Raw genomic sequence first — 27,978 nt, 5'->3', positions numbered from 1 at the left:
GGTGTGTTTGAATGAGCTGGGGAGGTGCAGAGCTGTGATCCGGAGTCAAAGGCAGAAGCTGTCCCAGCCTTTGGGAGCAGCACGGCCCTGGCAATCTCCCAGCTATGGCGTGGGCAGCACGGTCACCCTGACCCCATCTCACACAGGGGAGAGGGTGTCATTTGCCTCTGAGCAGAAGGAAACCTCATTTTTCCCTCTAGATGAGGCAGGAGCAGGGTTTTGGAGGTGGGGAGCAGACATCCATCAGCCTCCCCCTTGGGCCAAGCAGGCTCAGAGGTGCCTGTGACCTGTCCTGTGGGGTGTGGGGACACGGGGTGCCTGCCTGCACCCTGAGGGCTTTGGGTGCCCATGAGATGTGCCAGCACCAGCTGAAGCAGGGCAGGTGTGATTTACTGCTCAGCAGAAGTTTGGCACCATAAACCCAGGCAGGAAAAGTGCTGGCATGATCCAGGCAAACACCCCAGCTCTGCCACAGCCTTGGAGTGGGACCACACAGGGTCATTGTTTAGGAAGGGACCATGTGCTGGATTTTATCCTGGGTGAGAGGGGTGCAAGTGGTGCCCCGTGGTCCCTGGGGGCTCATGTTAGCTCCCCACCAGATGTGTGTGAGCAGGATGTGCCCTGTGATGAGATTCCCAGCTGGAGCAGCACAGGGTATTATTGTTGGGTCCCATCCTGAGCTCAGCGCTCAGTTTTTCCTCTGCCCTCCCTCAGACAGTTTCTATTTAAGTTTTTAAGACTCCAGCCTGGGGAAAATCTGAGCAGGAGCCCAAAATATGGTCCATTACCTCCAAATGACGCTCAGCAGCTTAAAACAGGCCTGGCAAGGGAGACAGCTGAGGAAAACAGTGATGCACCTCGGAAAAGGCACTTTATTCTGTTTACTTCTGCCATACTGGAGTATACAGTGGAATACCGAGCTGGCTCCGCTTCTCTGCCCTCCTCTCCGGTTTCACACTGCCCAGGTGAGCTCCAGCCATCCCTCCCTGCCAAGTCCTACCTGTTGTGCAACCCCCCAGGGCTCGGTGCAACTGGCTTCATGCAGCACACGGCAAGTAGAGAAAGAGCGAGGCGGGTATTTCTCCAAGTGTGTAGGGACTCCTAAATTCCCCTGGCATTGGCCACAGAATATTTTCTGAGCCTCTGCTCCAGTGTCTCAGTGTCAGTGTCTTGCCTAGCCCTGGGGAATTTGGGCAGCTGCATCCCCAGCCTGACTCAGCACAAGCTGCTCCTCATCCTTCCTCTCTTGCCAAGAGCTGTGATAAGCACCCCTGTGGCGACTGTGCTGCCTTCAGAGGAGCCACCACTGGACCAGCCTGGGTGGCTCTGTGGGGACCAGTGTCATCAGGTGCCCCCCAGCACTGTGGCCTCCATCAGGCTGCCCAATGAGCGCCCAAAGTCAGCAATTCCCAGCCATGCTCAGGAATTTTGCCTGTCCCCAGTTGCTTATGCAGCGCCCCTCTCCCCTGCCCAAAGGAGATGTGGAGCTACAAGGTGGGCTGGAGCAGCAGCCCCTGTATCCCCAGGGCCCTCCTGCACCTGTGGGATGCCAGCTCCCAGGGAGGAGGAGGAGGAGAGCCGGGAGGAGGTGGCTGGTGGTGCTGCAGGAGGGGCTGGACACCCCGGTGGTCCGTGCCACCGCACCCGAGCCCTTCACACCCAGTACTGGTTGTTCTTCAGGGGCGGGTTGGAAGTCCGGCAGTACTGGAGGAGCTCGGGGTCTGGAGGTGCCCCAGAGCCCGTGCCCGGGGGCAGGGGACCCGTGCCCTTGCCCTCCAGGCTGGTGACAGTCGTTAGGGGGATGTTCTGGCTGGGGTCTGTCCTGCGGAAGGTCTCGTGCTCTGGCACAGCCCCGTTCTTGGCCTTGGAGCTGGGAGTGCCCTGGACGTGGTGCTTCCCCGTCTTGTTGCGCTTGTGCAGGTAGAAGAGAAGGGGCAGGATGAGAGCCAGCAGGAGGAAAATGAGGCAAATGGGGATGATGATGCTGAACATGTTGGCCTCGATGAAGCTGAGGAAGGTGCCTCCTGCGCTGGGGCTACTGGTGGCACTGGGGGCCAGCCAGGGAGTGGAGGACATGCCCAGCTCGCTGGCATTGGGGCTGCTCTGTGCTGTGCCATGGGGCACAGGGGGTGAGGGTGCCAGCGGGACTGTCAGCAGGGTGACACCGTAGGATTTGGAGGCATTGTAGGGCTCGATGCCGTACTCCAGGGATGCCAGCGCTGGTGGCACCCCGGCAGCCACCAGCTCGAAGACAAAGCTGTCCCTCTGCAGGGGTTGTTGGGTGTCCCCAGCATCCAGCACCTCCAGCCCCACCAGCCCTTGCTCCAGCTCGCTCTGGCTGAAGGTGTCGATCGGGGAGCTGGGCTGTCCTGGATCCCTGGATACCCTGACAAGACGGCTGGCACGGGGCGCCCTGCGGACCTTGAAGACCGGGACGCTCTTGGTGTGGTTGGCCAGCTCGCTGGCATCGAGGACGCTGGTATCCAAGAGGGCTGTGGTGCCTCGGGGCCACAGGCTGCCCGCTCGGGTCTTCACCGCAGCACGGACGGTCACGTTCACCACCCCGCTCCTGTTTCCCGCCCGCGAAATGGCAACGAACTGGAAGTCATCCTCAGGAGACCTGAGGTCGCTGAAGGTGAACGTCACCTCCCTGCGATCCAGCTGCTTCTGTGAGAAGCCCCGTGATGGCTTTTGGTTGACTTGCACCTGTCCAAACCTGGGGTCCCTGGTGATCCTGTACAGGACGTTACCCGCCCCTCGGGGTGCGGCACCCAGCAGGTGATGCTGGGACACTGGAGCCCTGTTCAGGTCTTGGGGCACCTCCAGCAGTGCTGGGCTGGCAGTGGTGCTCAGGGAAGGCAGCACCTCGACCTCCAGTGAGGTCTGGATGGGTGGGTGGTGGCCACTGGAGAGCCTTAGGGCTAAGGAGCCCGGGGCAGGGCTCCCAGTGGCAACAAACACCACGCGGCCAGCATTGACATCCGCCTGGGTGAAGCGGCTGATGGGCTCCCGTGGGCTGTGCGCGCTGGCCACGTGGCCAGAGAGGGGTCTCTGCAGGACGCTGTACACCATCTCCTGCGGGGCCACCAGTGGGTCTGCCACGTCCAGGTACTCCTGTGACAAGGTGACCACGGAGCCTGGTGGCACCTGCAGCACTTCTTGCCGCTTCACCACCCGCGGTGGCGCGGTGCTGCTGGTCACTGTTACGTTGAATGCTTCGGAGATCACCACCCCATCCTGCGGAGGACGGACAGACCGCTGTTCCTGGGGCTGGAGCCAAGCCTTGAAACTGAAGTGGTCTTTGGAGACGCTGTCCCCACCGTGGGCGTACACCAAACGCCTCGCTGCCAGCTCTGACTGCAGGAAAAAGGGCCGTGACTGCTCCAGAGGAACACCGGCCACCAGGAGCTGTCCATGAGTTGGTGGCTCCGTCACCAGGAAGACAACATCATATCCAGCCCTCTCAGGGACCAGGATTTGGCTCAGGAGGTTGGAGGCATCCAACACCGAGGTGTCAATCTCAGCCTGCTGAGCCCTTGCGAGCTGCAGACCTGGCGAGAAAAGGGATAAGAATCAACTAATGAAAGCTGGTGAGAGTTCAATGCAATGATGGAAGAAGGAATTGGAGGCAGTTTTAGATGTCTGATGTAATGGATCAGCCATGGAAAACACCACATTTGTCTTTTTCAGACAAACAAGCGCTCCTGAAGAGCTGTTTTGTCCCATGCTTCTCCATCCTACCCTTACCTTCATTTTTCCAAAGCTGAGTCAAGCGCTGGGGACAATTTTCCTCAAAGGAGATCAGGACAAGGAGGATGAAAGAATCTGAGATGGTTGTGGGAGTGACCACACGGAAGCGGATGGCATCTTGGGCCAGCCAGAAGGGCTTGCCTGGCATCTCATGCTGGTAGAAAATCAGCTTGCTGTCCACCTGAAAATTAAAAAAACCCCTTGATCAGCTCCTGTCTTGACTCTGGGATGGAGCAACCAAGCTCTAATTAGGTAAGAAATGGGGATTTTCACTAGCCACGGAGAGCTCATGGTATTTCTTTACCAGGATGTGAAATTGTGGCTGCCCATCCCTGGAAGTGTTTAAGGCCAGGTTGGACAGGGCTTGGAGCAACCTGGCCTAGTAGAAGGTGTCCCTGTCCCCTGGCAGGGAACAAGGTGACCTTTACTCTCCCTTCCAACCCAAATCACTCTGTGACTCTATGATGTTTATTCCAGCAATCAGGGGAACTGAGGCTCAGAGGAAGGACTGAGCTTCCTCAGCATCCTCTGAGGGTGAGCATATCAGAGAGAACCTTCCAGGGAGGGTAAACCTATGGGTCTCTGAGTGATGGAATAAAATAAGACCTGTGCTGGGCCCTGCAAAATTTGGCCCCACAGGAGAAGGGTTTTTTCAGAGCAGGGGTGAAAAAATCATGCTTGGCTCTTCCCTTCAGCAGCAGCCATGGCCTAGGAAAAGGGATTATAGCTCCCTCAGCCTCCCCCAGCGCTAAATCCAAGGCTGGGGCAGCAGCTCCTAATCCCTTTTAGCAGCTGTTGGCAGAGCTGGGAAAGTCACAGCACGGCTGGAGCCTTGTGCTGCCTCCTGCCTGGGATCAGGTGCCTGTGGTGGCACTGGGCTCAGACTGGGACCCCCGTGCTGTGGTGGGGGTGATGAAGGGCTGCGTTTGGGGTTCTGAGGGTCTGGAGGAATTGAAATCTCACCTGGGCTTGGGTGAAGTTCCTGATTTCCTCCCCCTGTGAGGTGGTCAGCCTGCCCAGGCGAGGAGCTTGCTCGATGCTGTAGTACAGAGTGCTGGAGCTGGTGGGGCTATTGCTCACTGCCTGCAGGTTCTGGCTGGTGATGGGCTCCAGAGCACCTGGAAAACACATCCAGTATGGATTTCAACCAGCCACCTCGCCACCCACCTGCAACCTCTGCAGGGGCATCTCAGCAGTGCTTGGGCAAGGACAGGAGTCCCAAGGGGGCCCCATTTCAGCTGGGAGGATGGGGAAGGTGCTGGTACCCACCTGGGCAGACAGTGAGGCTCTGCTTCCTGGCCAGGCTGATGACAGGCTCTCTCTGGGCCCTGATGAGGAAGAAGTGCCCAGGAGACAGGTTCTCACCATCCCACAGATCGAAGGCGAAGCCGCCATCCAGGGGTCCTGCGGAAAGCACAGACCTGGGCATTTGCAGAGGCCAGAGGAGATGCAGCTCCCCGTTAACCCCTCGGGGTTTTGGACCAGGGATGGGGTTGGCATCCCCTGCGGTGGCACAGTGTCCCCATCACCCCTGCAGGGGGTCTGGGGCACCTCAGTCCTGCCCTACCTTGGTGCACGAAGAGGACGAGGCCGCTGTCTATCTGGGCCTGGGTGAACCTCTGGAGCTCGGCGCCGGGCGCTGACCGCAGCACGACCTTCCCGTTGGCCGGGGGCTGGATGGAATAGGTCACCTCCTCTGCCGGGGAGTCCTCATCCTCGGCACTCAGGATGTGGGGGCTGAGAACAGCCGTGGCACCTTCCCGCAGCTGGGGGATTGGGAGAGGCTGAAATCCCCTGGGTACCCCTGGCACCTCTCCCCTTTCTCCCGGCCCAGCTCAGACCACTCTGCTGGGTGCCAGAGCACATCCCAGCCCAACAAGGGCGCCTTGTCTGTGTCCTGGGGACGTCTCCATCCTCTGGCCTCTTCCCAGCCCTGCGTCACCGCTGCCGTGTTTGCCAGCACGTGCCACACAGCTGGGGCTGCGCCTCTGCACGCCACGTGCTGGAGGGCAACTGTGCCTCAGTTTCCCCAGTTCCTGGGAGTGGAAAAGGGCACGGTGCCCTGGGGCAGGGGCTGTGCCTTTGGGACCTTGCTTTGCAGGGAAGGGGTTTTAGTGGGGTGCAGAAGCTGGTGCTGGGTACACAATGACCACAAGCAGCCCTGTCTCTCCCTGGCTGGGTGCTTCTCCTCGTTCCTGCTCCCGTCCCACCACCCCCTCACAAGGCTGCAGCAAGGCCTGCTGTCCCAGCAAACCCTCCAGGAATGACAAATATGTGGCTGAGTTCAGAGCCACTGAGGAACTTCCCAGAACTGCTTCCTCCCATCCAGTGGTACTGACCCTCCCGTGGGAACATTGCCACCCCAAAGCCTTGGCATCTCCCATCTCCAGCTGGAGGCAACAATTTTCCCCGCTCGTGACCCTGTGCCACATCTCCATCCTGGCAGACCACAGGGATGAATGTTGTGCTGCCAAACAGGTTCTGCCCACACAGCCCAGAGCTGCCCTTTGCCCTCAGGATGCCTGGAAATCATGGGGTGCATGGATGGAGCCGTGCCACGGCTCACGTGGGGTGGAGGAGTGGGATGTGCAACATCCCACAGCATCATGAGGCTGGGATCTTGGAAATTTGCATCTCGGGAATCTGCAAGACAACACCCAGGCAGGCGCTGGAGGAGGTGCTCTGCTGGATGAGCTCTTTTCTGCTGTTTTCAGCTGGCTTAACCCAAAACATTGCTTGAGTGGGTGTGGGTGCCGACAGAGAAATGAAATCCCTCAGCAGTCCCCACGGGATGGCAGAGGCAGGCTAGAAAACACAGCTTTGGCGAGGCAGGGTGGGGGAAGTGCTGCTGGACACACAGCCGGGACAGGAGCTTCACCGAGATTTTTGGGCTGCATCCTCTCCCCAGCACCCGCAGCAGTTGGAATTGCAATCACACTGGGAGCTTGGGGCCAAAGAAAACTCCCTGTGAGCAAAGCAGGGGGGACTGGCAGCCCCAGGGCACCGCTGCCCACTGGGAAGGGACAGTCAGAGCGGCTGGAGTAGCTTTGCTCCCGGCCCAGAGCCCGCGCTGCGGGAGCTGACCCATTTCTTCTCCCTGCTCCTCGTCCTCTCTGAATTATTAAAGCCTTCCGCCTGGCTCCTGCGCTCGCTCGCTCGGCGCTTTGTGTTTGCTCAGCCTCCGTGTCGCCTCTGCTCGCGGGGAGAGCACGCAGGGAGGCGGCGGGAGCGTGGCCGTGTGCTCCAGGGCGGCGGTGGGAGCCTCTGCCTCAGTGGCATCCAGCCATCCTTCCTCCAGATCCAGCCAAAAAAACTGCTGCTCCTTCCCAAGGGGCTCCACTTTGGGGTCTAGACCCAGCCTGTTGTCCCTGGAAACCTTTGTGCAATCCCTCTCCCGGGCCTGGCCTGACCTTTAAACACTGAAGTCATCCCTCAGCAGAGCACAAACAGCAGGGCCGGGCCTCTCCCCTCGCTCCCGTTGGGGGAAGGAAGCCATTCCCCGCTCCAGAGCTCCTCTGGGCAGCTGTGATCACTCCTCCCAGGGTGCTAAGGGATTCCCATGGAAAGGCAGACAAATTGCTGCCTCAAAGTTTATTTTTGGGAGCTTTTTCTGTCTTTTCAGCCTTATTCTTAGCATGATGGCTGGGGAGGAAGGGAAGGCCATGCTTACACTGGATGTTTGGAGTGGGGAAAAGGGGCTGGCATGGGCCCAGCAGCTGAGGGGTCAACTTCTCCCTGAATTTTAGCCCAGGTAAGGCAGATCTACAAAAGAGATTTAGTCAGAAGCTTCCTGGGCTGGAGAGGGAAACTGGGGCAGGCACAGAGCTGGGGCTGGGGGCACCTCCCAAACTTTGCTGGGATCACTCAAAATGGCTGTCTCTGGGGCAAGGCAGGGCAGCCCCTTCCCCGTGGGCATCTTCTCCAGAGTCCAGGCTCCCAGAGCCCTTCCCAAGGCAACTGTGTGGTGATCCTCATGGAACAGAATGCTTTCCATCTGCCAGTCTGGGAAATCCCGGCATAGTGAAAGTAGGTGCAGGGGGGTGAGGGGGATAATTGTGCTTCTGTGTTTTCCACTAAATTAGTTTCTGGAATTTTGCATTAGTGACCCCAAATGGGACAGGGAGGTGTCGGAAGCAGAAGGTGGGAGTTCAGCAGCAGTTGAGGCCTCTTCCCTTCTGCCGTTTTCTGGGGTGTACGTAAAGAGAGGTGTTATGAACAAAACAGCCTGGCTGGGACACTTCGGCTTGGGCTAAGTACCGGCATTGAAATGTTAAGTAGTCAATTGCTCCTGGGAATCACCTACAACCCTGCCTACACTAGGACCTGGATGCAAAATAATCCAGTGGAATTATGGGAGGGGGTTTTGGGGATGAAAACCACCCCTAAATGGAAAAGATGGGCACAGTGGAGGGGGCTGGATGGGTGTGCTCATTAGGGAAAAGGGAACCCCATTTCTAGTCTGTGTTTAACCTGTCACCATAACCTGCAGAGGACCAGATTGGACTGGGCTGTGGGAAGCAGGAGCAACAGGACACTTTTTCCTGGTGCTGCCAGGAGGGAAAGAGGGGAGGACGGTCTGCTGGGGCTCTGGATGCGGACTGCACACTTCTTCGCCTCCAGCTGCTGGCGTGCCCTGGGATCCCTGCGGAGCTGACTTTTAATAAAGAGCTGACTATTAATAAAGGCATAGACCCAGTTCATTTCAGGTGTGAAAGCTGCCCAGATGATTGAGTAATTCCAGCCTGTATTGGTGAACCGCGGGCAAGCCGCTCCTGGAGCTGCCCGGAGGGGCAGCGGGGCCGCGGGGCGATGCCGCTGCCGCCGTGGCAGCGCCGGGCCCGCGGGGCGATGCTCCCACCTCGCGGCCGGTCCCCGCAGCAGCGGCGGGACGGGCACTGCTCCGCTCTCCGCCTCTCCACAGCCTCGCCCCGCCGGGAACAGCTCCTCCTTTCCCCATTCCCCGCCTCTGGGCGGCAGCCCGGCTCCGCCGAGCGCCGGCTCCCCGAGGAGCCCAGCCTTACCTGCAGACCGGCGTTGACCTTCAGCCGCGGCGCCTTGGTGCTGCGGGGCAGGATGGTGATGAACAGAGTCCGGGCATGGCTCTGTCGGGATACCTCGGAGGCGTTGGCCAGGATGGTGAAACTGTCAGTGAGGGATCGCGGACCATCCTGCCTGTACTGGATCTGCTCGTTCTCCACCTGCGGGGCAAGGAGGCGACCCTGAACCATCCTGCGAGGATGATGGCAACCCACCACAAACTGAGGGGCAACCCTGCGGGTTCTCTGTGGGAAGCAGACCTGGAGCCCACCATGGGTGCTCTGCCCGCATCCCCACCCCGTATCCCTTATCCTGTATCTGGGGCTGCAGAGCAAACCCATCACCCCAAACGCCTCCATCCCTTCTGATGGGGAGAAGACTCCTGCAGCCCTCCCCAACCTCCCAGTGTGGCTGGGGGCTGGAGACCACCCCAGGCTCTCCCCAAACCCTCGGAAAAGCAGCCTGGTGGGCAGGTGGGTGCTGTGGGTGCTATACCTCGCTCCAGGTGAAGCTGTGCAGCCCGCCCTGCTCGGGCCGCTGGCTGCTCAGGAGGGTGCCAAACCGGGGGGGCTGGAGCACCCTGAACTCCACGCCGAGAGCTGGGTAGTAGGCGTTGGGAATGCGGAGGATGCTCGAGGAGATAGTGGCAGAGCCACCTCCTGGCACCGTGATGTTGTGGACATCCAAGGGGACAGTGATGGGCAGCACAACCAGGCTGACCACCACCCCCTCCAGAGGGTCTGCACTGCGGGCGGTGACATCCAGGACAAACTGGTCACGCTCCTCGTTGGGCTTGGAGGGGAGGTAGAGGACTCTGCCACTGTTGATGTCCTCCTGGGTGAAGGACTGGATGGGGTCCAGGCTGGGCTGCTCGTTCACGTCCTGGCTGTGCTGAAGCATTGCCAGGAAGCCAGAGGCTGGGGGGTTGATCACCATGTAGACTATGTCTTGGGAAGGTATTTCTTCGTGGGTCACCTGGGAATGTGGGGGAGATGAGGCATGAGTGGGAGGGCTGGTAACTGAGGCTGGGCTGCCCACAGCCCACCTGCTGTGCTATCAATCCCTCAAAGCTTTGCTGTGGGATGGACTGCAAGAACCACCTTACTGAGGCCATGCCTGAAGCGCTCTCTCTCTGCCCCCTGGGTAAAGCCTGACAGAAGCCTTGGCTCTGAGCAGGTGGGAATAAAATGGAGTCCCATGGGTGACCATCCTGGTTTGGTGGCCAGGGAAGTCATGCAGGTATGGGGAATGACTAGAGAAGGGGATACTCACCAGTAAGTCCTCCTCCTTGATCCCAGCCGCTTCCCCTTGGAAAACATAGATCTCCTTGTGGTTGACTATGCTCAGGGGGCTGGGATGGGTGTCCAAGAACACGCTGATGGCCAGCGTGTCCTCTACTGCCACCTCATTTGCTTCTACAGTGAACTGGAGCTCATCCCGGGTGTTCCTGCTCCCATTGTGGTGGTAGGAGATCTCTCCTGCCAGTAGGTCCCTCTGGGAGAAGGCCATGACTGGCTGCTCCCCTCTCAGCACGGTCCCCCACCTTGGAGGGGCGGTTATTAGGAACCGTATCTCTTCATCTGACCTGATGTCCATGTTGGTCTCCAGACTGAGGACAGAAGAGTCAATGCTCCCTTGGGTGCCCTGGTGGATGACCAGACCAGTGTTGTTGACTATTTTGATGTAGGGGTCTGATGCCTGCACTTCCAGGAGGGCTGTGGTTTGGTGGAGGCCATCCGAGACCTGTAGCTGGATCCAGCCCCGGTCAGCCCCGGAATGGACAAAGAGGATCTTCTTCTTCCTCAAGTCATCCTGTGTGAATCGATAGACCTGGTGGCTTCTGTCATCGACAGACACAATGCTGCCAAATAAGATGTCCTTCCTGGTCAGCACCAGCTGCGCGTCGGAGAAGCCGGAGTCCTTGTCAGTGAAGGCAATGTGGTCAGTGGTCAGCAGGTGCTGCCCGTTGCGCACCACGTTGAAGACTCTGTTCACTGCCCGGACTGGGCTGTGGTCATTGACGGGTTGGATGGAGACCCTGAAAACGCCCCTCACTTCCTCAGCCTCAGATTCAGCGCTGCCCTCACCCTGCCTGATGGCTACGAAGGGGATGTCATCCTCCAGTGTCTCAGAGTCATCGTGCTGGTACAGCAACCGGCGCTGGAGGATGTCGTCGTTGGTGAACTCCGTGATCTCCTCTCTGGAGGCCCAGCCGTGGGACGCAGCCCAGGCCAGCCTCCCATGCGCTGGCCCCTCAATCACCTCATAGACGTAGTCCATGCTGTTCACACTCTGCACAAACAAGTGATCCTTGGAGATGACGGCCTGTCCACCTTCCAGCACGGTCAGGAGCACGTTGGTCAAATTTGGCGCATCGGGGTCCCCACCAATGCTGATTCTGTAGGTATAGACGGGCGAGTGCTGCTCGCCAGCGTGGACGCGGAACTGGAAGAAGTCCTCAGCTTGCTGGGAGTTCCTGATGGTCACGCTGTAGCTCAGGTGGTTGTCCTGCAGGTCCTCTTCAGTAAACCCAAAGCCTTCAGTCAGCCTGTTGCCAAGCAGCTCCAGGTTTCCCTTTTTGGGTGCCTGAATGATCACATAGTGGAAGGGAACTGGGGCAGAGTTTGGATCTTCCAGCATTGCCTCCAGCTCCTTGCTGGTGATGTTTCTGTGCCGCTTATTCTTCATCTGGAGGGGAGCCATGGTCCTCATCTTAATGGTGGCTCTTTTAATCCTTATGAGGAAGGTGTTGTTTGGCAAGAGCTTCTGCCCCACCTGGACTTTGAATCTCACCTCCTCCACGCTGTCTTCCAGACGGTGCTCCGGGTCTGTGCTAAAATACTGGATGCGCCCTTGCTCCAGGTCTTGTTGGTGGAAGGACTCAACTCTTTTCCATTCCCCTCCCATGCTCCCTTGCTTCTGGACCTCACCATACTTGAGAGGCTCCGTGAGGACGTACAGGATGGAGACCCGTTGTTCCACGGCGTTCGTCTTCACGGACAGGTTGGCTGTGGTGATGCGTGCAGCCTCTCCTTGGGAGAGGGAGAGGCCGGTGTTATTGAGCAGGTGGATGTCAGGATCGATGGCCAGGATCCTCAGGGTGGCAATGGGGCTTGGGATGGTGCCATCACTCACCTGCAAGGTGAGCTGTAAGTTTGTCCCACCCTGGTGCACATAGACTACATTGCCAGCTTCCAGGTCCCTGCAGGAGAACTCTTCAATGGGCACTCCAGGGTGGAAGTCTAGCTCCACATAACCCTCCTCCACCTGCTGACCGTGCAGCTGGAATTCGAGGTCATCGCAGGACGAGTCATCATCCAGGACCTGCAGGATGTCGGTGGTCAGGTGTTTCCGTGTGTGCTTCAGGATTGTCATGTGGTTCCCACGGGGAAACATCACCTGTGGGGCATCGTTGACAGGGTTGATCATGATGGGCAGCAGGTACACCTGCCCCTGCCGCAGGCACTCCGGGACCCCTTGCTGGGTGGTCACCGTCACCTCCAGCATCAGCTGGTCCATGGGCCCTTCGGAGCCATCGTGGATGTACCTGACTTTCCGATTCACAATGTCTAACAAGGTGAACTTCCTTCTGCTCCTGGACCCGGGAATGTCCAGCTCCAGTTGGCCATGCCTGGGGTCACTGGTGATGCTGAAGAGGATTTGGGACTGGCGGATGTTGGCCAGGCTCAAGTCCACTGTAGGCTGGGCGTGTTTCCACTCCAGGTAGGCCATGCCCCCTTCAGAGACGATGAGGGGGCTGACGTGCAGCAGCCTGCTGATGTTGGCAAAGGCGGGTGGAAAGCTGCTGTCGGGCCGGCACGGTTCCACCACCAGGCCCGGTGCTCCAGAAAAGCCATTTGGAGGTGGGGAAGTAGATGCCTCATCCTGCTCATATACCTCCTCATAGTCCCAGTAGTGGTCCTGCTTCCCACAGCCTGCTGTAATGTCCTTTGTGATCACAGCATCCTGCAGGCTCCTCCTCTGCAGGTTTATCCGGAGGTCCTCCAAGCAGCCAACAAACGAGTGGTTGGTCATGGTCCACAACGAGATGAAAGAAAGATGGTGCTCCCTCAGCCTTTGCAGAGCTTTTTCATCCATACCTCCAATGAAGAGGTTTCCCTGAAGGTCCAGGTAGTTGTTGATGCCCCGGTTGGATGTGGATGAAGCATAGTAATCAATCAGTATCTCAAACTTGTGGATGTCCGTGTGGACTTTGACGTAGTGCTGCTGCTCGTCGCTGATGAAGACGTTGTTGTGCAGGACGATGACGCCGTTCCCCTTCTCCACAAACCCTCGCAGGCGCCCGTTGGAGATCTCCAGGTAGAAGAAGTCATTCTCCAGCCCTGCGTGGTAGATGAGGGGTGCCTGGGTGATGCTCGTCGTTATCACAAACTCGATGGTCGCTTCCTGCCTTGCGTCCCACGTGGGAAAAGCAATGTAGGAGTGTGGCCCCGGGAACCCAAATGGGTCCTCAGGCTCTGCAGAGAACTGTGTGCTGCACCCTTCTTGGACGTGGTGGAAGGTCTTGGAGCTGCCATCAGCAGACAGACGGGAGAGGACATCCAGGCCATTGAATGTCACCAAGTGAAGGCAACCCCTGAAGGGAGGGCTGGCCTCAGCAAGGTACGGCAGGTCCAGCCTGCCTGTCCCACCGGCATAGAGGCCATACTGGATGTCCAGCTCCCTTGCTGGCCCTGCGATGTCTGTGGAGCTGTTGAAGTGGCCATCGATGGTCAGCGTCATCCTGCCATCTTCCACCAGCAGTTCCACGTCGTGCACTGCCAGGTTATCGAGCTGCAGCCCTGCTGGGGACTGCAAGGTCACCTCCTCCAAGCCCAGCTGCAGCCTGGCCTGCAGAGAAAGACACAAAATCCTCAGCTCAAGTGGGACTTCTCTACCTTCCAGTAACACCTGCTGAAGCATGGACCCACACCCAGGTGCTCGCAAGGGTTTTGGTCCCTTGCTTCACTCCTCCACCTCTGGATGTGCTTCTCCTTCATCCCCCCTGTGAGCCTGCCCTCTTTGTCCTACTCCCTGAATTTCTCTCCTTTTTCACTCATTCTCAGCAAACCCCAGTCTCAGGGCTGGGGTCCTCCATCTCCCAGTCCCACAGCTGGGCTTCTCCTCTCCCCTCACAGAGCAGCCCTGCCAGATGCTGGCTCCTCCTTCCCTGCTCTGTCTTGCCCACTGCCCTCCCTCCTTGCAGCCTGGGCTGCTTCCAGCCCTTTCCCTGGGAACTGGCAGGGGAAATAGCAGGCTTTGCTCCTCGTGGGCAGCAGCCTGGAGCCTGCCTAAGTAGAGGGTTAGCTGGTGAAACACATGGTCTGCAATAGGGACACCTCTGGCCAGTGGCTCGCCTGCTCTTCTGCTTTGGTTTAATGTGGTTGGTAGCCCGGCCCAGGCTGCAGGAGAGGCAGGACGTGTGCCTCGGATGCTCCCTGCTCTTTTCCTTCATGGTGGATGCCAACACCATAACCACAACAGGGAATTTTATTGCTCTGTCTTGATTGCTTCCCATGTCCCAGTTGGGACAAGGGAGACCTCTTCTTTCCCTGGATCCTCTTGTCTCACCTCCTCCCAGCTGAGGGTGCTGTGCAGCGTGTCTGACCACGCAATGCACACGGGGTGCCAGTGTCAGGGTGTCCCTGTGACCACCCCCAGCATCACCCAGGCAGTGGGTGAGGAGCTTCCCCAGCAGGAGCCTGTTTCTCTGTATTTAACCAAATCTTCCAAGGCTTCCACTCTCCTCTTGGTGTTCCCTGCCAGGGCTCCTGGCAGCTGGGCTGCCCCTTCATCCTCTCACTGGATGAAGCCACGAGACGGAGACCCCAGCCCGGGGAGGGGACGGGGGTGCTGGGGCGCTGACCTGCAGGTGGCCAGCTTGCAGCTGGAGCAGGAGGTGGTCGGGCTGGCCGGCAGCCAGGAAGAGCAGCCCATTCCCCTGGCTGGTGAACAGCTGCAGGTGGAGCCGCACCGTGCGCGAGGCGTCCGCCAGAGGCATCTCCACGAAGCTGTCCCCAAAGAAAGAGGCTGGAGAGAAGGCAGAAAGGTCAGGCAGGGAAGGACACCTCCTGCAAGCCCCGTCCAGGTGGGTGCTGTGATTGTGGAGCCTCCCGAGCCCATCCATCAGCCCTTCCCTTGTTTGCCATCTGACAGGCTGCTGGAGTCCAGCAGCCTAAAAAGACCCTTGGGGGAGTCTGTTTTCCTGATTTTCCTAAACAAATCCTAGCAGGGCTTGGGTTGGAAGGAAACTTAAAGCTCATCTAGTCCAAGTCCCCTGCTACGGTCAGGGACATTTTCCACTAGCCCAGGTTGCTCCAAGGCCCTGTCCAACCTGGCCTTGAACGCTTCCAGGGTTGGGGTAGCCAGAGCTTCTCTGGGCAGCCTGTGCCAGGGCCTCAGCACCTTCTGGTTAAAGGAGTTGTGTTTCTCCTCGGTGCTGGAGAAATAAATATGAGTGCCAGTGATCCATAGGTGGATGTGAGAGTGGATGGAAACCTCGGCTCAAAGCAGACGCCTGGAGATGCAGCTGGAACGTGTTCAACACCCAGTATGCATCAGCCCTGGAGGACTCAGCTCAGTGGCATGTGGTCATGAGATGACAGACTGTGTCACAGGGCAGAGGCAGGGGAGTGCAGGATTAAGAGTACAGGGAGTGGCCAGGCTTAATTTTAGAGTGCTTTTAGTTTTTAGCTGACTCAATGCATGCATGTGCATCTCACACATGTTAAATGTGTGTGGCTGGGCCGTGCAGCCACTCATCCTGCTTGGCTCCAGCTCAGCCTGTGGCAAAACTCTGTGCTTAAGCATAAACACTCCAGCCCTGTAAGCTGGAAATGTTTGGGGAGGATATGTCAGGGATGGGGGCAAATGCACATTTTCAGTCCATATGTAGTCACAGGCTCTGCTGGAGTTTATATGTGTGAAGCTTTCCTGCTGTGCCTTACTAAAGCACTTATCAGATCCACCCAGCTGCTGACCTACACTTAGGTTTTCCCAGATCTGTCTTGCTGAACAAGAATAGGGATTTGGTTTTCAAGGTCCCAGCCCCTGATCTCTTTTGCAGGAGGCAGGGGTGGATGTTGGATGCTGGGGTGACACCAATCTTCTGCACAGTGAGTTCTGGGTACACATCTGCTTCCCTGGATGCATTTTCCCCTTGCCCAAATTTCTGTGGGATGACCAGGGTGGGAATGGGCAATGCAGGCTTTGCTCACAGGGTAGTGCAGGAAGTGAAAACAACCCAGCAAGTGAAAACTCAAGCCAGCAGGACAGCCACAGTCACTGAGGCACTTGGAAGGAGACCATCTGTAGAGGTGATGGCAGAAGCTGGCGTGGCAGGGACAGAGTTGGAGCACTCTATTTTAGCTTTTCCCATTTTCTTCAGAGCAGAGCCCTGCAGTGCCATACATGGGGGAAGCTCTTCTGAGCCCTTTGGGAATGGGGAGACCTCCTTGTCCAGGACACCACAAAAAATCATTTCCTGCCACTGGCAGCAGAAGAAAGTGCCTCAGTTTTCCCCTGTGGTCTGGGAGGATGACGTGGGTGTTGCGAGGACCATCACCCCACCCGTTGTGGACAGGGAGGAAATGGCACCATGGAAATATCTGGCCTTTGCTGTAACACCAAGCCCTTTGCCCAGCCCAGGGCAAGGCTGTCAGGGCGCCTGCTCATTCCCTGGCCCTCGTGCCTGCTGCTGGCATGGGGCACTTTGGCTTCCTTGTCCTCTCCAGCCCAGCCAGTGACTCAGAGGAGCTGTGCTGTTCTCTGCAGGGCTCTGTCCTTCCCTGACCTGCTCCCTCCTTCCCATGGTCCCAGCAGAACCAGCCTTGCCTGGTGGCCAAGGCTGGTGGGTGCTGGGGCTCTCAGCACTGCCTTGCCCTGGGGCTTGGTGAGCAGGAGTGATGTGGCACAGTGGAAAAGGGAATTTTCCTGTCCCTCCTTGCACAACCACAGGCACACGTGCGTGCACATGCTGTCCCCAGAGACATCCATGTACGTTATGTGCTGGCTCCTGACGAGTTTCCCTGTGCACGCTCCATGCTCCAGCTCCCATTGGGATTTTGCTACATTTTAGTGGCTTCCCCTAATTCAAAAATGTTTTTCAGATGGGTACTGAGTGGCTGCTCTCACGGGGAGGGAAAGCTTGGCTGGGCTGGACCCACCAGCAGCTCCCATGCCCGCCCAGGGGCTGGGCAGTGTCTTGCTGTGGGTGCTGGGGATGAGGGTTTGGGGCTGCTCCAGCAAGACCAGCTTGTTTTCCAGTGTGCCAGGGGGCACCAGCTCCTGCAGGCAGCACATTTTGTCCTGCCTTCACTCTACCAAAGCTGCCAGAAATGTTTTCCTTCTCTCATAAAATACTAATAATAAAAAGCTCCCAGAGGTGCGGATGCCTAGGGGAGTGGTGCTGTTTGTTGGGGAGGAGGGAGGACCCTTGCCCAGATCCTGGAGGCGCTGGAATTTTTCTCCGGCAGCAGAGGCAGTTACTGCTGTTTCTCTTCCCAAATTCCTGCTTTATTTCAGGGCCACTCTCCTCCTCCCTCATCAGCCCAGCCAGGATGTGAAGCCACTTGCCCTGTGACATTTCACTTTCACAAGGGACCGGCAGCTTCTCACCTCTTTCTCCCCTCGTCCTTGCCCTCCACTTTGGAAAAGACACAGAAAACATGGATTTTTTCTTTTCCAAATGCATTTTGCTCTGGAGGAGCCTCCATAGGACAGGTGCTCCATCCTGGGCCATCACTTGGAGCAAGGAGGGACTTCCAGGCACCCATCCCCATCTTTGGGCAGGCTCAGGTGAGATCCTGGGATCATCCCATGAGGATGAGTTCCCATGCCCCACAAGCACCTATCTCAAGTGATCTAAGGATGCCATGATCATACCATAGGAGTGCTGTGCCCCTCATCCCTGGATGCAGATTCCCCAAGGGCCCCCTTCTCTCCTGTCAAGGGGGAGCAAGAGGTCCCCATGTCCCGGCCACGGGTTGGAGTGGACACCCCGGATGTCCCACTCACCCCGGATAAAAACAATTGACATTCCCAGCTTGCTGCGTCCCACAGGAAATCACCATGTGCCTTGCCAAGCCGACTGAAAGGCGTTGACGAGGCGAGAGGAGCCTCTGTCACAGTTTCCGAGCAGCCAGCCAGCAGCCAGCAGATTATAGACTGCAGTGTCACTTGCGCTTTTTTGTTTTTTGGTGGTTTTTTTTTTTTCATTGAAAAAAACAAGGAGATGAGCCAAAAGCTGTAAGGAGGGGTCTGGGAGCGAGGCCCCGGGAGGTGAACAGCGAGGGCTCTGTGCCCCGGCCGCCGGCCACGCGCCGGCTCCGGACGCTTTGGCCTTCGTCCTTCTTCCCCTGCTCCTCCAGCTGAAACCACGGCTGGGTCGGCCTCTCCAGGAGCTCGTTTTCTCGTGTTCAGGGAATTTCCGACTGGGGGAGCAGGAGCAGAGCCTGGGGGGGATCCCCATCTGCTCAGGGGGCTCTGGGCTGGGGGCACTCCGAGTGTTTGACTGCTTTGGGCTCTCCTTTGTGTTTTAACACGCATCTTTCAGCACAAAACCTTCTCCCACCTCCTTCCCAGCACGTAGGAGGTTGAAGGAGCCAGCTCCAGGCCCAGGCGAGGGGAAGGACTGGGAAAGCTCAGCTCGGAGAGGACCGGACTGGGCACGCAGGGTGTTTGCAGCAAGGACACAGCTCCGTGGGGCTGGTGGTGGGTGCTGCCCTGCCCCACGGCTCCCACCCCACGGCTCCCACCCCACGGCTCCCAGCCCGGCCCTGCCGCAGGACAGCCAGCTGCACTTTGGGGGTGCAGGAGGAGCCCTGAGGGGCTGCGGGTCCCCCACGGCTCCGGCCACGGGAGGACGATGAGGCTGAGGAGGAAGGAGCGGAGCAAACCCTGCCCGGGGACAGGGGTGTGGAGCCGGGGAGGGGCTGGATGCTCAACAAGGCTCCATTCAGGCTGCGGTGGGGCAGGTGGGGGCCGGGGCCGGCTGTGTTTGCAGGGAGGGGACTGGAATTCATTAAAGCAGCTCTTTAATGAGCGCAGCGGTGCCAGGAGAGCCCCGTGCAGAAACACGCGCCCCCCTGAAAGACTCCCTGTGTTCGCAGCCGCTTCCCATCCCGGCCACACCGCTTTTCCAGCGCTGGAAAAACAGGCGGGCAGTGAAAGCTCCTTGTTGCCCGAACAGCCCCGGGCTTGTGCAGCACCGGTGCAGCCCAGCCCGCCGGCTGCCCTCCTTCCTGCCCATCCCTGTGCCAACAAGCGGCCCCTGTGCCGCGCTGTGCCCGCTGCCCGCCGCCCCAAGGATGCGCTCCTTCCCCAGAGCTCTGTGGGGACCCTCGGAGTTGTTCGGTGTTATGTGTAGTAGATATAATTCGCGCCATTTCTAATATGATATATGTGATATTGAATATTTGTTAGAGTATACATGTTTGTATTAGGATTCTCCCCACCCTCGCAGGCGCAAGTGAGACCGGGTGTAGATTGGAAACTGATTTACAAGTAAGAAAGTACAGCTCGCCAGGAGATGGGCCATGTCTGGGGAGATACAGAAACCCCAGGTGCTGATCGTGAACGACCCGAGATGGATATCATGGAAATCCTGAGGCAGATACATGTGAATACAGCGTTCCCGTAAATTTCATCAAAGGACTCAACAAACTCCGGACAGTGATTTGTTCTCCCTCATCACCAAAAAGGAAAATCTTATTAACATATGGACTCTGAATAGAAGAAAAGACTGATTGCTGAAATCTTGGCCTCAGGCGGAATTTTCCCTATAAAAACCGCTTGTGCCAGGCTGGAGGTGTGTGGGCATAGAGGAAAACCTCTGCTGAGGCTGACCTCTGTTGCACACCCAGGGCCGACCCCGGGCTCGGCTCTGCTCTTGCCTATCTGGCTAGATAAAATTTGATTGCAAAATAAATATTTTATTTTTCATATTAATTTGGCTGGACAAATTTTCATTTATAACATTCGGCGTTGGTTTTGTTATGTAACTTTTAAGGTAGTGAGGTCAAGCCCCTCTGTGCTGCACCCCCATCCGCTGTGCAAAGGCAGGAGGGGCTGGGGGATGTGAACACCGGAGAGATTCGGGGGATGTGAACATGGGGAGGGGTTCAGGGGAATGCCAACACCAGGGGGGTTGGGCCTTGAGAACACTGGAGGGGCTCAGGGGTGGCTGCCCAGCCCTGGGGATGCTGCTCAGCAGCTCGATCCCCTCCTGTTCCCCCCAAAATGTGTGCTCAAGGCTCCCGTCCCACTCCCAGCACAGGCAGGGTGGGCAGGACTGGCACTGTGGGTGGTCCTGGGGCTCAGGTCCCTTGTCCCCAGCCCGGCTCTGATGCCCAATGGAACCTGTAAACCCCCGGAGCTGGAGCTGGGCTGTACCCCTGTCCCCACACAGGGTGGAGTGGCCACGGGCAGAAGGGATCCTATGAGCTTTAGGAGAAAGGCTTCATTATATTCCACATTCCCTTCGTTTTACGGTGTGGTTTTATTTATGGCCAGGGAAGGAAATGAGCAGCCTGTGAGAGGCTAAGGCAAACACGGTATCCTGGGCTCTGGCTGGGGCTTTGCTGGGGGAACAAATGGGGGGCTGCTGCCTTCAGACGTGCCCTGAGACCAGAACTGAGCACCCATCCGGGTCTCCACAACAAAGAAACCCCAATTCAATGGAGATGAGCTGGGTTTAGCCTACAGCAAGGGCATTCAGACCCAGCAGGGATCACACCACAGTCCCCTTGTGCCTGCCCCATGAAAGCCTGGGGTTCTGCCTCAATATTTATGGGATTGGGGTGTCATGGGCACAGATCCATCCCTGCTGTGATAGCTCCTGGCACACAGGAGGACTTTTTCTTTTATCCCCAGTCCCAGTGATTCCAAAGACTGCTGCTCCCACATCCTGAGCCAGGGCTGTGTGTGCTTTTCCAACCCCGGCAATGGGAATGAGTGCTCCGGTTCTCGCCTCCCATCCTCCATCTGGCCCTCCCTCACGGCGGGGCTCCCAGGGGCTGGCGCTTTCCAGGAGTGCTGGCCAGCAGAGATTGCTGGAAAGCAGCACCCACAAAACCAGAAAAGCCATGCCTGGTCGCCTTCCCCGCTCTGCTGACCACCAGAAATGCCATCACCTTTGTTTTGAGTGTGGGAGGAGAGTCCTGGCCAGGGGTGCTTTGCTTCGCCCCCATCCCACCCGGGTGGCCTCTGGCTGCACCAGGCTGCTTTGAACCCCTCCTCCTGTGTTTATTCCTTCAGTTCCTCTCCCCCGTTCCCCGGCCAGCTGCTCTCCGCTCGCCTTCCCCAGCCTGACAGCTTTGGGGAAAAACAGCCTTTTTACAGCCCACGGACTCTGGGGTCAGGGGAAAACCTGAAAACGTGTCCTCTGCTAACTCTCTGCTGTCTGGGAGGGGGCTGCTTGTACCTTTGCACCTTCCCATGTCCTGCCAGTCCCCGAGCCCTGCCCAGCGCCTGTGCCCGCTCCTGCCTGCCTTCCCTGCCTGATGGAGCAGCGTTTGGAGCTGCGATAGCTGGAGGCCACAGAGCAGGGTCCAGGAGGCTTGGCTGGAGCTCCATTGCTCCATCGCTTATCCAGCATGGTTTTACAATGATTCAAGCACAGCCCTAAAGCTGATGGTATTTCCTGAGCTCTCCTGCTCGGCCAGATGCAGAGCCACGGAGGGGAGGGAACCAGCATGAAGCCCCCCACAAAGGTCACGGTGCTTTTGGGAAGAGCTGGGAAGATTGCCCCTGGAGCAGCCCCACAGCCTGGCAGGAGCAGGAGCAGGGGTGAAGAGCTTTTAACGATGTGTGGCTCAATGGCTCCGGAGGGACTGAAGGGATAAACCCAAGCTGGAAGCAGTGTTTGGAGTGTTTGCCCTGGGAAGTGAGGCGGGCGGAGAAAGTGGGAGGATTTGGGGAAGCAGGAGGCTCAATGGGGCTTTTGTGCCGTCCCCTGCAGCGTGACTCAGGCTCCCGCAGGCCACCGCTGCCAGGAGAAGTTGGCCTGGAAATACTGTATCAGCCCCAGAGGACGTGGTTTCCAAACCATTCGAAGTCGGGTTTTGTTCTATTTTTTCTGCCTTTTTCTCTCTCCCAAGCCCTCTTCCCCTGTCTCGCAGGCTGGCAGGTTTTCCAGCTCCACCCTGCATGTCCTGGCACCCGCTGCCACTGTGTTCCCTACCCCGGCTGCTTCCCACCCAGTGAAGGAAAAGCTTGCAGAGCTGCAGGAGGGCATGTGGTGGCACAGGAGGGGACAACCCCAGCCAGCCCCGTGCTGGAGGATCTTGGAGGAGTGGGGCACCTGGGTGACATCCCACCTGCAGATCCCTGAACGCCATCCCTGCCTGTTGCCAAGCTCATCTCCAGACGCAGTGAGGGAAGGCGGGGGGACTGGGGGAGGCAGGCCGGGGGATGCTCACAGACATGCCTGGAAGGGCTCGGTGTTACCGGAGAGATCCCGCCTGCTGTCAACAAACAGCCCGCCGGAGAGGGGCCGGCTGCAGCCGCCCGGGCTCTGATGTTTCCCAGCCCCGCTGCTGTCAAGTGGCTCCTGACGTGCCAGATGGGGGGAGTTATCAGCCAAAATTGTGGGGGAAGAACGAGCACGAGAGGGAGTGTTGGAACCTTGCCAGAAGATACCTGCTTGCCTTAATTGCAGTATCCAGCGCTCAGGGATGGGGAAATGTATCAACAGGGATGGTAAAACCTGCAATTGTGGTGTAAAATGTGTAAATTGGGGTGATTCGGCTTTAAGGCAAGCACCCACAGCACCCTGTACCCCACAGGGCACCAAGGACCACGGCCAGGATGAGCTTTTGGTGATGCTGAGGGCTGTGGGGGGCAGAGCAAAGTGTCTCCCCGGACAGAGATGGGGGTTTGCAGTGTGGATGGGGGAAATAGAGGATATTTTTTGCTCCTCTGGGGCTGACGTGCTAAACTTTCTGCAAAGAGAATTAGTATTTTCTTTTCCCCCCCTCTTTCTAGAGCTGAAATCTCTGCCTTCTCCTGTCCTCTTCTCTCCTCTCCCGTCCTTTCCTCTCCCCTCATCCTTCCAGAGATCCCCCTCCCTGCCCTGCCTTGCCTGCCCTCCCCACTGCTGCTATCCCCTGACTTTTCCATCCATGAGAAACACCCGCGGGGGTGATGTTTACAGAGAAAATAAATGCCTGCTCTATCTGCAGCACGGGGGGAGCCCGGCTGGAGGGGGGGCTGTGGGGGTGTGGAAGCTGGTGCTCACATCCCCTCCCAGGGCTGCAGGGCTTGCTCAGCCACATCTACCTCGGGCCAAGAGACTTCCCTCTCTTCTCCCAAGCTCCCAGAGGAAATGACCCTGGTGGGCTCAGAAATTTCTGTGGGATGGGATGCTGAAAACCTTGAAGCCCTTCTGAAGCCCAGCAAGGAGGCTGGGAAAGGGAATGGGAAATTCCTGCTGCCTGCCCCTCTCTCTGCCAGCCTGCACCATGCCAGGGGTGTGAGATGGTCGGGGATGGGGAGCACCCATCAGCACGGCTGGGGATGGCACCACGAGCAGCTGGCGACTCCAAACCCTCCCATCCCTCGCCTGCCTGCAGCAAAGAGGAAAAACAACTTCCAGAAAGCCAAGAACTGGGCAAAAGTAGCAGCGGGGATTCACAGGGCCATCCCAAGCTGACTCATAGCTCAGGAGGGCTCCTTCCCCAGCCAGTGAGTCATGGTGATGGATCCATGCAGCTTCTCTGTCTCCTTGTCTGGGAGGCACATGATGGACCTGGCCACCTCCAAACCATGCTGTTTGCCCCATGGCTTTGTCCACTCCCAGCAGTTTTTGGCAGTACCCACCCTTCTCAGGGCTGCTTTGGGGCTGTCAGGCAGCCAAGGCAGCCCCTGGGCACAGGGCAGCTCCCAGAGGCACTGCCCGGCCCACGCGCCATGGGCGGCACACCCCGGGCAAGAGGGATGGAAAATGGGAATTTATCACCCTCCTGGAGCCACAGCTCAGGGCACAAACATCTCCCACCCCGCCCTGATGCCAGTGAGAGGCTCTGTTTGGTCTGTCCTGAGGGTAAAGGATGGGTAATGGGTGACAAATCGGGCATGGTCCCTGTCCTGGGGCTGGGAAGAGCTACAGCAGTCCTGCTCCTATGGATTTTAGCCTGGCTTTGCAAATCCCAATGCTGCCCTGACTCCCAGCTCTGCTTTGCAAAGCAAAGGCTTTCTGAAAGGTTCTTTGACTTCACAGAATGTATTTGGGATATGCTTCATAGAATATATTCATATTCTATCAATACAACAGACTAAAAATTATCCTCATATAACAATAGCTAACAATATTCTGCTATATTGGCCAATATATTATATTGGCAATATATATTACCAATATATTATATTAGTAAATTAAACGTCCCTTTTTTTGGTCTATTTACCTCAGGAAAGGTCTGAGGGGTTTCCCATGCCAGTGCAGCATGGCAATGTCCAAGCAAACACAGGGCACGATGGAGACAGCTCAGGAAGGGCTGGTTTGGGAACGAGGGAGCTCTGATGGACACCAGGGGTTTGGAGACACAGCGTGGTGAAGGGGCTGGTGGCAAAGGAGCCTTGGGATGCCCAGCTGAGAGCTGGGAAGGGCACAGGAGTTTCTAGGAGTCTCCCAGCTGAAGGCTGGGGGTGATGCTCACGCTCAGGCTTCCCAAAAAGGAGAAAACCGAGCCCAGCACCTGGAAAGGGCCAGGGGAGCCGAGGCTGGGCTGGGCCAACGCCTGTTGCGAACAGTCTGTGCTTGGAGCTTTATTTAGGCACGCAGGCTCCCGCCTCCCAGGCCCTGTTCCTGTCCAGCCTTCAACCTGACGTGAGCTCCTCGGGGTGAGCTTAACCCTGTCCTGCAGCCCTGCAGGAATGCACTTATTATATTTTTGCCCACAGCCCTCTGTTGCTAAATATAAGAGTGAGACAAGAATATTCCTCCCTGATTCCCACGATACCAGTTTGTATTCTCCCCCCTTTTCAGCATTTTTCCTGTTCTTTCCCATCAGCTGGAAACTTTTCGAGCTGCTCTGAGCTATGACCTTAAAACATGTGGTGTGACCATAAAAAAGAAAGTTTGAATAAATCAGTCAGATTTCCAAAAGTGGAGGAAAGGAAGAGCCGAGGTGGCTCCGTGGAGCTGAGGAACCTGGAGAGAGCAGCAGGGATCCTGGGGGACACCCCAGGGCAGACACTGCTCCCTGTCCATAGGCAGGGATCCTGGACATGCCACTATCCCACTTGCCTCCCCAGGACCCCGTCACCACCTCTGGGGTCTGCCTAAACTTCGGAGGGTGTCACATTTTTGGCACCCACTTGCTGAAATTGTGGGGTGAACGCTGCTCACAGGGAGCCTACACATCAAATTCTCTCCTCTCCCCACACTCCAAACCTCCAGTAGCAGGATTTTGGGGAAGGGGAGCCCAGCCCGTGGGTGACCTCACTGGGAACCGGAGGGGAGCCAGGCTGTCGAAAAACAGTTTATTAAAGCTTCACACTCTGATGTCAAGAGGACAAGCTTTGTGAGTGTTTTTTCTTTTTGATATAATCCTGTAGTTGATGAAGTGCATGATGACTCTTCCCATGCTGGGCTGGGCAGGAAGGCCCGGGTTCCTGAACCTGAGCGTGGAGGGAACACAAAATGCAGGCTTCACCCCCAAAAACCTCAGCCCGCTGCTCGTGGCTCTCCCTGATGGGGACACGGGGATGTCCCACGGTGGGCAGCCCATGGGATCAGCTGGAATGAGCGCTGCTGGGTTCTGCAGGGATGTTCTCAACTGCAGGGGGCTGGTGGGAAGCTGCTGCCCAGACCCAAGGTCACAGCTGGCACATCTGTTTAGCCCAGTGCAGAAACAGTCCCCAGTATCTGAAAATGGGGTAAACCCCCTTTTCTTCCCCAGCCCCATGTGTTGACCAGGGAGGTGCTCACTGATCCCCAGAGCCGTGTCACAGCCATGGGGGGAGTCACCTGGGGCGAGTCTGGGGGTGTAAGTGAAAGCCATGGGGGTTTTGGGGGTTTCTCCAGCCCCTTCACCATGAAAGAGTTTGGGACTGCCAGGGCAGCCCTCAGACCCACCCTGGACACAGCACAAGCAACAGATCCATGTGGGGAAATCCCATCCCGGGATGGAAAGGTCAGGGCTGGGAGGAAGGAGACCACTCTGTTCATTAACAAAAGGGATTTTTTTTCCACTCAGCTTGCCAGGCACCCTCCTATTTTGGTGCACGACAAAAAATAGAAAGAACAAGGCCTAAGGTAATGAAAGGAGCATGTCCCAGAGGCCATCTGCTCTCTGGGAGGGAACGGGGACAGCAAGAGACCAACAACAGCCCTGCAGGTGCTGAGGGAAAGGATGGGCTCTGGGATCATCCTCCTCATTGCACTGACACAGGCTGGGATGCAGAAGATGGTTAGGAAGCAAGAGACTGGAGGTTTTCAGAAGTTCCTTAGGGAACTGCTGGGAGCAAGCTCCTGCCTCACTGCTGGTCAGAGTCCTGGTCCCTGGGGGGAAGTTTGGGGAAGAGACACTGCTCAGTGAAATGATCTATCAGTTTAGGGCTGAGTTAGGGACCTGAAAGTGCTTTTTAAATGCCCTTCACGTTCAAAGCCGCAGGTGCTGCTGATGCAGTGCAGTGCCCAGGCAGAGCCCAGGCACACGAGCACGCCAGGGGAGGGAGCAGGGCTGGGGGACGGCTGGCAGGATGCTGAGGCTGGACACACACCCGTGACAAGAGCAGGATGGGCAAACCTAGCTGCTCTATGGAGAAACCTGGGTATAAATCCCGCACCGCCGTCCCGCCGGAGCTGCCGTGCCCAGCGCTGACCCTGTGCCAGCCTGTAATTTCTGTTGTTTTCCCCCCCTCCACGCAGCCCCCAAAGAATCCGACTAGTTCAGAGATAAGGGGCTGTGAGGGGAGGAATACCAGGAGAGGGATAAATATTCAAAAGAGGCTCTTACCCCAGGGAAGTTGGAACAGCTCTCTTTATTCTGTGGTGTCCATGTGAGAGCGGGGCAAAAGAGAGAGAGCAGGAAGTTTCAGGGGTCTATATAGGTTTTGGACAGGGTGGGCTTTCCTGGCTCCCCGCCAACCCCGTTGGGGCAGGAAGGAGGATCCAGGGGTTATCATGATCAGAGCCACAGAGGCCCGGGGGAAGGGGGGCAAAAGGGTGCCATGAGCTCGCCGTAACACCAGCCCTGTGCCACCACGGGAGGGACTCTCGGACCCAGCTGGTCCCTCTGCCCTGTCACCCCAGGGGTGGTCCCACAGCCGTGCTGGGGCTGTGCTGGTGGCAGAGGTGAGCCGCTCACTGCCCGCTCGCCCCGGGCCACCAGCACCCCAAGCCGGGAGAGCCCGGGGAGGTGACACCGCCCCGCCGAGCCCCGGCGCTGGAGAGGGGCTGCCCTCGCAGCCGGCTGCCGTGGTACGGCCAAACATGGGCAGGGAGGGCTGGCGAGCTCCCTGCCCGTGGCGCCGGGCTCGGCGGGGCAGCCGCGGTGCCTTTCCCCGGCGCTCCGAGCCGCATCCCACCCGGAGCACGCCCGGTGCTCTGCGGGAACCCAGCCGGGACCCAGCCGGGCACCCAGCCGGGCACCCAGCGCCCTGCGGGCACCCAGCCGGGCACCCAGCCGGGCACCCAGCGCCCTGCCAGCCGCTCCTCTCCCAGCCCCGGCTTCCCCCAGGACACAGCGCTCCTGCCAGCTCGGCCACCTCGGGGAGGGACAGCCGCGCCCGCGGGTCCCCATGTCCCCAGCGCTGCCCGCTGCCCCGCAGCTCTCCCAGGAGCTGGGGTGTCCCCCAGGATCTCCCACCCCTCCTCTGGGCTGGGGACGGACTCACCTCCGGCCGGGGGTCCCGCGCTGAGGGGCTGGGGGCCGGCCAGCAGCAGCAGCAGCAGCAGCAGCAGCAGCAGCTCGGTGGTGGCGATGCCACCTCGGGCACCCATCGCGTCCCCGGGGCTGCGGCAGAGCGCTCCGGGACGGCACCAGCTCAGCCTGCCCCAGCCCAGGGCTCCCGCTACTACTGTATTTAATAAAGCGGAGCGAGGGAGGGACCTGTAACTTCTCCCGCCTGTCCGAAAGGAGAAATTCGCTCCGATTACACACCAAATTTTCCCTCTTAAAGAGCTAGAGGCCCTCGCCACCCACAGCCCCTCCTGAAAGCAGCCTTGTTCCCGCCGGGCCGGGGAGGAGG

At 58.1% G+C, this 27,978-nt stretch overlaps 1 protein-coding gene and 1 long non-coding RNA gene across 2 annotated transcripts; one reads left to right on the top strand and one right to left on the bottom strand.

The window, feature by feature from the left end:
* Window positions 1–852: 852 nt before the first annotated feature.
* CSPG4 (chondroitin sulfate proteoglycan 4) lies at window positions 853–27,978 on the bottom strand. The gene is made up of 10 exons (XM_072933872.1): window positions 27,625–27,978; window positions 14,654–14,817; window positions 10,060–13,638; window positions 9,283–9,762; window positions 8,772–8,948; window positions 5,318–5,516; window positions 5,020–5,154; window positions 4,714–4,868; window positions 3,748–3,931; window positions 853–3,551 (listed from the first exon to the last, which is right to left on the bottom strand). Exons 1-10 carry the CDS (start codon window positions 27,728–27,730, stop codon window positions 1,654–1,656), a joined length of 7,077 nt encoding a protein of 2,358 aa, XP_072789973.1. The 5' UTR covers window positions 27,731–27,978; the 3' UTR covers window positions 853–1,653.
* LOC140684772 (uncharacterized) lies at window positions 7,122–8,450 on the top strand. Its single transcript, XR_012057554.1, has 3 exons — window positions 7,122–7,501; window positions 7,640–7,776; window positions 7,853–8,450. It is a non-coding gene; the product is annotated as an uncharacterized lncRNA (long non-coding RNA).

Source organism: Taeniopygia guttata, chromosome 10 (genome assembly GCF_048771995.1).
Source record: "Taeniopygia guttata chromosome 10, bTaeGut7.mat, whole genome shotgun sequence".
NCBI classification, from domain to species: domain Eukaryota; kingdom Metazoa; phylum Chordata; class Aves; order Passeriformes; family Estrildidae; genus Taeniopygia; species Taeniopygia guttata.
This window is presented reverse-complemented; position numbering and strand designations above follow the sequence as displayed.